Here is an 8,330-nt window from a genome sequence, read left to right on the forward strand (position 1 = left end):
ATCAAGATTCCACAGTTCCTTCTGATGATCAGATTCTCAATTTGTTCGAGTTTTCAGTTTCATCAAGTTTATCGAATGTTTCAAGTTCTCAAGATTTTTCGAATACGTCAGTTTCTATGACTCCTTTGGATTTTCTTAGGTTACTTCAGATCCATCTACTTGTTGGAATCATTACGATTCATGGGATTAGACAACTTCATCGAATAAAATTGACAATCCCCATTTTTTTTAATTTTCGATTCTTCCGATTCTTAATATTTTTCGAATTCTTCAGTTTCTTCGAATTCTTACAATTTTTCGGTTTAATCATGTTGCCATCTTATATCAGGACCACGTACCTAAGTCCTAAAAGCTTTAAACCGATATAAAGAGCCAAGGTTTTTGCATAGAGAAATACCTATATCAAGAGCTTCATGTTACCCTGATAAATAATAGCTTCCAAGAGACAAAATGATTTCATTAAGAGCACAATACTTCAGATCTTATTAACGTTGTACTATTATACAAATCAAACATCTCAAGTTGTACATACAAGGTTAAACGTGGCATAATTAATACATATGGCAAACAGATAAATCAATTGAGAGGTTCCACCCTGTATATACAACTTATGGCGATGCACACAAGTTTGAGAGTTGGCAACCACGCAATTTTTAGGAGGGAAATAAAGTCACTAGATATATATATTTATATATATTTAGTGACTTTAGAGGGAAAAAGCTACATGCGCCATCTAGAGAGCATGCACGTTGGTTACGTTTTGGCATCTTGTCTTTAATGGCGATCTCGAACGCATCGCTCCGTAAATGTTTGTTGTTATTTTAATTCCAGGTAGCAATCTTTGCATTTCTTTATATCGTATTTGTGTTTTGTATGCATCATTTTATATTTTTGTGAGTTTCAATCTTTGTTTTTGAAATTGACTTGATTTAACCTTAATGCAGAATCACGTATTTGATACCGTTATCCTTTTGTTTGTAATCGTTTACGTTTTCGGTGTAATGCTTGCTTAATTTTTGATTACTTGACCAGAAGTAATATTCATAAAAGTTTTGATCATACTTTTAAACGTGTGGACATTATGGAATTTTTTAATGTGTGTATGCGTACTGACTTGTTGTTTGTAAACTAACATTTTCGCCGTGAATGAAGCAGTCAAGAGGGTGGAAATAACTGTAATCAAATGAGTTATGACACCTAATTCCGTGATTGTGTTCGACTTTCAACTGTAGGCTCGAAACCCCGAACGAGGGGCGAGTTATCTATCTTGGGGCAAGATTGTGATAATCAAAACTCTTCGGGTTAGAATCTATGTGCGATAAAAATTGGGTTGTCAGTTTAATTATGGGTGTAACGTGCTGGATAGTTCTCCATGCGACATCATTTAATGATTGCAATAATTTGAGGAAGTACTTTGACGATAACAACCCGTGCAGTACCCTGCATTTATTTTTTGTTTCCGTCACGCAACGCTCGATTTCTCTACTTAATGACAGAAATTAGACGATGACTAGACGAAAATAAATTACCGTACACGAGTAACTAGAAGAAACAACACAAACGGAATCTCTACGAACATGTTAGTGGTCGCTTCAATTTTGGTGGTCGTGGTTTCAATTGTAACGTTTTACTTCAAGTGGTCATGGCTGTATTGGAAAAGGCGTAATGTTCCCCATTCGCCGGTAGATTTTCCTTTCGGCAACGCCAAAGAGCTCATCACTCAAAACGTTTCGTTTGGTGAAGCTTTCGCCAGAGTCTACGAAGAGTACAAGGCGAAGGGGCAGCGCTACTGTGGCTATTATTTTCTGACAAAGCCAGTGTTGGTGGCGACCGATGTCGAGTTGATCAAAAACGTTATGACCAAGGATTTCCAGTTCTTCACCGATCACTTCAGTTACGTGAACGAGAAGGTCGACCCTCTAAGCGGGCATCTGTTCAGTCTCAAAGGCCAACGGTGGAGGAACCTACGGGCCAAGCTCACCCCTACTTTCACATCGGGTAAAATGAAGATGATGTTCCCAACCTTAGTGGACTGCTCGAGGGAGCTGGTGAACATCATGGAGAACTGTGCGGATAATCGCAACGTTCTCGACGTCAAAGATGTTGTAGGACGCTTTACCACCGACATAATCGGCTCTTGCGCTTTTGGAATTGACTGTAACAGCCTCTTCAATCCAGAGTCGGAATTTCGCAAATACGGAGTTAGGGTTTTTGAGGATACTGTAATTGACGCTCTGAAGAATTTCACCTCGTTCAGCTTTCCGGAGATTCTGCATTTGTTCAACGTTGCCATCACCAAGCGGGACGTGGGGGAGTTCTTCATGAACGTAGTCCGGCAAACGGTAAACTACAGGGAAGCGAATGGGGTGATCAGAAAGGATTTTATGCAACTCCTCCTCCAGTTGAAAGATAGTAACGACGCATCCGCTTTAACCATGGAAGAACTGGCAGCCCAGGCGTTTGTGTTCTTCTTGGCAGGCTTCGAGACTTCCTCGACCACTTTGACATTTTGCTTCTACGAGCTCGCCACCAACTTGGACATCCAACGGAAGTTGAGGAAAGAGATTCGGGAGGTCCTCCAAAGGCACGATTCGCAAATCACCTACGACTCGCTCACGGAAATGGTCTACATGGACCAGTGCATTTATGGTACCTAACCTAACAGTTTCGTTCTTTAAATTCTGCTGATTTCAGAAACCCTACGAAAGTATCCACCGGTACCGATACTCAACCGCGAATGCACCAAGGCTTACAAGCTCCCTAACTCGGAACTGGTGCTCGAAAAGGGCACGCCACTGTTTATACCGATCTTGGGCATCCAGCGAGATCCGGTCTACTATCCTGACCCGTCCAAATTCGACCCGGAGAGATTTTCACCCGAGCAAAAGGAGGGACGGCACCCGTTCGCCTGGTTGCCTTTCGGCGAGGGGCCGCGCGTTTGTATCGGTAAGTCCTACGTCCACGTCGATGGTTTGCAAGCCGAAAGGTTTCAGGTATGAGATTTGGGTTAATGCAGACCAAGGTGGCGCTGGCCGTCATGCTGACGGATTATCTCTTTACGTTGAATCAACGGACGGACGTACCCCTGAAGATGGACTCTAAGAGTATAATAACGAGCGCTAAGGGAGGGGTGTGGTTGAATGTCGCGAGGGTGCAATAAAGCTTTACCCACTTCGCTTATTCAAAGTTCATTCAAAGAAACATCATGGGAGTGCAAAGGTTCTCCCAGCTGAATAAACTTCCGTTATCGCTTGCAGATAGCAACAGAAACTGACCGAGGTTGTTTATCGCATTCGATTGTGTTATCAGTGACCACAATTAACCTCTAAATATCGAGCCACCAGGTGGACCAAAAAAAGGAGCTCTTTAGTAACTAGGATATTTTGGCCACTTCCAAAATTTTCTTCTAGAGTCCAAAGTCCTGACTTCTAACAGTTTTAGTACCAGAAGAAGGATTCTCTTCAGTTCTCCTGATACCCTTAGGTCTCAAGAGCACTTTTATCATTTTGATACCAATAATCCTTCGGGGATGCATAAATGAAGAATCGTTTAGCTTCCATATCTGTTCTTCTGCTATTACAGTTTTGTTTTCGGAAGTGCTTTAGATATTAGGAGAGTATGAAGGACTTTTCCGAATTATGTACTTTTCTAATGCAAATCATTTTCTGATAACGTTCCAGTATCAGGAGCGTAAGGTGCAGCACCGCAGTTGTGCTCCTGAGTAGCGTAGCAGGGGCGAACCTCAGTTCAAAGCCGCTCACCACCTGGCGGTGACCTTTGAAACGAGTTCAAGGTGAAGTTCAAAGATTTGGTTTCCCCCAATGACTTTTTTTCAGTGTCATATTTCATCTTCAAGGGCATTAGAGGTCAATGGCGCATTTTTGTGAGATTTGAAGAATACTAGCCTCCTTGGGATGACCTCAAAAAGTAGGGTAAAACAATAATACATAATCTTAAAATTGCATTAGCTTATACAGTGATCTAGGATTTTGAACGGAGAGCAAACTTTGGACTTTGAACGTCGATCAACTTTGAACGGTGTGCAACCTTTGAACACTGACTTATTTACGAAGATCATCACACCGTTAAAGTCAAGGTGTGAGGTTTGAAAATTACTAGAATCCTGGCGGTGCTTTGAAAAGTAGGTAGGCCAAGATAAAGTTCAAAGGTCGATCGGCACCTGGCGTTGGCCTTAAAAAGTGGGCCAAGGTGAAAATCAAAGGTCCGTCGCCCTTAAACATTTCCCCTCTCGGGTGTCACGTGGACTACAAAGCGATAGCGGTGCACAAAGAGCAATTTAGGTAAACTGGGTATAATTAATATTGGAAAATATCTTTACGAATTCGATTGTTACACTCGCACTAGGGGGTAGACTAGTTAAAACAGTATACAGCACAGTCGTTTAATGGGATTTCGGATAACAAAATATGCTTGCAAGGGGAACCCTTGAAAAGAAGTTTGGAGGTCGGCGTGGGGATGCCCCTTCCGTATACCTGAAACTGGGCTCGGCTTCGCTCGTGACGCTGCGAAGCTTGCCCGTCGCTCCTGTCGTTGCGCGATGTCGAGGTTAAGAGCGAAGTTTAAAATATGTTGTTCCCCTGGTGGTGACTTTGGGAAGTAGGTAGAGATGAAGCTCACTACCATATAGGGCTGGTTCTGGACCAGGCCAAGGTCGCTCGACATCTGGTTGTGACCTGAAAACAAACGTCAAGGTGAAACTCGCCTCACGGTGATGACTTTGGGAATTTGATGAAGGTGACCTTGTGAATTAAGTCAAGGTCAAGTTTAAGAGTCGATGTCTATAACAGGTCGCTCGCCTCACTGCTTCACTCCTGGAGCCTAGACGTGACGTCGGGAGATAGATCCAGGTGACGTTCAAAGGTCAGTTCAGATTTCATTATTCCTAATGATCGTTTTCTAGATTAGTTCAAGAACACATTATTAGTATATGACCTTTGTTGACTTTAAAAATGAAATAAGACGCGAAAAAGATGGGGTCATTGACCTTGAAAATTAAATGTGGTCTCTCTCCTTCGCACGAGGACTTCCAAAACTAGCAGTCTCAAAGGTTAACGATGTGGTGATCTTCGTAAACGAGTCAGTGTTGCTCACCGTTCAAAGTTCAAATGTTAGTCGCCGCTCAAAGTTCAAAGTTTGCTTGCCGTTCAAAGGCTAGGTTTACTGTATAACCGAAAGCAATTTTAAGATTATGTATTCTTGTTTAAGTGTAATAATAATAATAAAATCATTGTTTACAATTACTACTTCACTACAAACACGATAATGGGGTTTAAGTATTCAATATTTCTCATTTAAACCTAACCACTTGACGTATATTTAATTGTTCTTGCATCTAAGGGTTTTCTCAATCAAATAGACGTCAGGATCTTTAACCTTTTGTTAGTGAAGGGAAATAGCGATTATAGTAGTATTAAGTAACTGGTCCGGTAATACGAATTTTTATGATCTTAAACAACCCGCTAGGAGTATACCCTTTTTGTTGCATACTAGATTAGCTAGTATCTCGTTTTTTATTTAAAAAGCGGTTCCCTGAGGCTGAGCCGCCTCGCCTCGTCCTTCGCGCTTTTTTCAGTATCAGGAGCATATAATATTTCAGTGTTAACAGCTTTTTGCGTTTCTGTGTACCGGATACTACAACTTCGGAAAAAGAAATTTGCATCAGGAGAAAACATATTTCTGTAATCCTGATATACTCAGGAAGATATCACATGTCAGATGTTTATACTTATATGCCTAATGTATCTGTAATAATATCAGGAACATATGACATTTCAGCGATTATTTTTAAATAAATCGCAGTTTTTTGCGCTTCTGTGAACCTGATACACGATTTTGAAACAGACGAATTTTTGATCAGGAGTGCATACCTTTCACACATTTCTATAACCTTGATATATCAGTCTTGTCAATTAATTTTACACTTTCTTGTACTTTTTACGCCTCTAAGAAAACCATTTTTAAAAGTATCAGGAGCGTATAATATTTGAGCGGTTATGTCAAAACATTTTACAATTTTCTGTGTGCCTGTGAATCTTGAGACCACAGTTAGAGAATCTGGAGCGTATGATGTGAGAAACCCATTGTTAATTGAAAAACTGTATCAGGCGCACATAATTAATAATATTTTTTGCTTATATTATTGCATTATGAAAAGTATCAGGAGCATATGACACGACATAGCACTTTGAGAAAAAGAGGTGAACGTAATGAATATCTCGACGAATATCTCTTTGTACATTTCTGTAAAATGTATTAAAAGGAATACAGTAAGGGACATAGCTTCGGCATCGCCTCGCCTCGCCCTGTTAATTGCTCTACTCTTCGCACTTTTATAAGTATCAGAAGCATATAATATTTCAGTGTTAATAGCTTTTTGCGTTTCTATGTACCTGATACTACAACTTCGGAAAATGAAATTTGCATCAGGAGAAAACATATTTCTGTAATCCTGATATACCAATTTTGAAAACTATCAGGAGGATATCACATGTCAGATGTTTACACTCTGTCCGTAATGTATCTGGTAATAATATCAGGAAAACATGACATTTCAGCGATATCTCAATAAATCACAGTTTTCTGGGCTTCTGTGCACCTGATACACGATTTTGAAACAGACGAATTTTTGATCAGGAGTGCATACCTATCACACATTTCTATAACCTTGATATATCAGTCTTGTCAATTAATTTTACACTTGTATGCATACCTTTCTTCAGTCTTCAGCATATAACATACATCTTGTCAATTAATTTTACACTTTGTTGTACTTTTTACGCCTCTAAGAAAACCATTTTTAAAAGTATCAGGAGCGTAAAACATTTGAGCGGTTATGTCAAAACATTTTACAATTTTCTGTGTGCCTGTGAATCTTGAGATCACAGTTAGACTATCTGGAGCGTATGATGTGAGAAACCCATTGTTAATTGAAAAATTGTATCAGGCGCACATAATTAATAATATTTTTTGCTTGCATTATTGCATTATGAAAAGTATCAGGAGCATATGACACGACATGGCACTTTGAGAAAAAGAGGTGAACGTAATGAATATCTCTGTACATTTCTGTAAAATGTATTACAACGAATACAATAAGGAACATAGGTGCGGCTTCGTCGGCTACGCCGCCTCGCCTCGCCCTATTAATTTCCTTTGGAATTGACGTTTTTTATTGTAACCACTTTCCCGTAGTAAGAAGGCGAGGCGAAGCGGTTTGGCCTCCGAAGCCGAAGCTATATCTCTTACTGTATTAAAAAAAATACAATAGGTACATAACTTCGCCTTCCGCCGCCTCGCCTCACCCTGCTAATTCTCTTCGTACGTGACAACTTTGCCGCAACATCAGGAAGAGGCGAACCGGCGCAACCACCAAAGCTATATCCCGTATTGTATTAAAAAGAATACAATAAGGACATAGCCCCTGCTTTGGCGGCTGTGTCGCCTCGCCCTGTTAATTTCTGTACTCTTCGCGCTTTTTTAAAGTATCAGGAGCATATAATATTATATATATATACTAGTAAACACTTCTAAAGGTTCTTGAACGCGCATAAAAATCCAAAATTCCCTTTGAGGCACAACTCTGAGCTTTAATAATGATTTCTAGGTGTTTCTAAGGACATTCAGAGGCTCTTAACAACTCTAAAGGTCAAAGTTTGTAGGCACCTTCTGGAGTCTTATGGAAGCAAAGGTTCTTCAAGTATACTCATCAATTTTTAGAAGATTTTAAAAACTATACTTATAGCCCTTGAAGGCTCGGCTCCTGAACCGTCTGGAATAGACTCAGCCTCTAAAGCTTCTGCAAGTTTCTTGACTTTTGGAAGTCTTTGCATACTGTTTACAACGTCTGGGAACCCGTATATATGTCTTCCTAAGAATTTTGAGATAATACAGGTCCCTTAACCTCACTCAACGCAAAAATTTTAAAGGCGTCTATGAACTAAGAATGCTCTTGGATTCTCTTGGAGACTCTTAATGATTACGTACAATATTTAAAGGTTTTTTAGAGAACAGTCTCTTACAAATCTTTAAATTGACACATTTACCGCTTCATAGCGAACGTGAACGAAAGTATGTCTGGCGATAACAAGAAACATATTGCGGAAAGCGAACGTAGGTGCCACGATCTCTTCGGACCTAAAAGTTCCGTTTTGCGAAAAGCCGAGCAGGTGACGGAAATGAGGTTGCTCTTTAAAGTTCGGATATTAATAGCCGTAATGGTTACTGACGGCTCTTAAAAACTGGTACAACAGGTAACTACTAACTTTAATAGGGGATGACATTCTGAATGGAAAAAAAACTACAAGTTTTAT

The 8,330-nt window shown here is 40.0% G+C and overlaps 1 protein-coding gene across 1 annotated transcript; it reads left to right on the forward strand.

Moving 5' to 3' along the window:
* The first annotated feature begins 1,083 nt into the window (after positions 1–1,083).
* Positions 1,084–3,162, forward strand: LOC116161618 (probable cytochrome P450 6a13). The gene is made up of 3 exons (XM_031475025.1): positions 1,084–2,649; positions 2,695–2,946; positions 2,994–3,162. The coding sequence occupies exons 1-3, from the start codon at positions 1,578–1,580 to the stop codon at positions 3,158–3,160; spliced, it is 1,491 nt and encodes a 496-aa protein (XP_031330885.1). The 5' UTR covers positions 1,084–1,577; the 3' UTR covers positions 3,161–3,162.
* The last annotated feature ends 5,168 nt before the right edge of the window (positions 3,163–8,330 follow it).

This window comes from Photinus pyralis, unplaced genomic scaffold (genome assembly GCF_008802855.1).
Source record: "Photinus pyralis isolate 1611_PpyrPB1 unplaced genomic scaffold, Ppyr1.3 Ppyr1.4_LG10, whole genome shotgun sequence".
Taxonomy (NCBI): domain Eukaryota; kingdom Metazoa; phylum Arthropoda; class Insecta; order Coleoptera; family Lampyridae; genus Photinus; species Photinus pyralis.

Bases quoted from the DNA above. Each gene is read 5' to 3' on its own strand.
- LOC116161618 (XM_031475025.1), top strand. From the start codon at position 1,578: ATGTTAGTGGTCGCTTCAATTTTGGTGGTCGTGGTTTCAATTGTAACG. The intron at 2,650-2,694 runs GTACCTAACCTA...TGCTGATTTCAG, and splicing joins CATGGACCAGTGCATTTATG to AAACCCTACGAAAGTATCCA. The intron at 2,947-2,993 runs GTAAGTCCTACG...GAAAGGTTTCAG, and splicing joins GGGGCCGCGCGTTTGTATCG to GTATGAGATTTGGGTTAATG.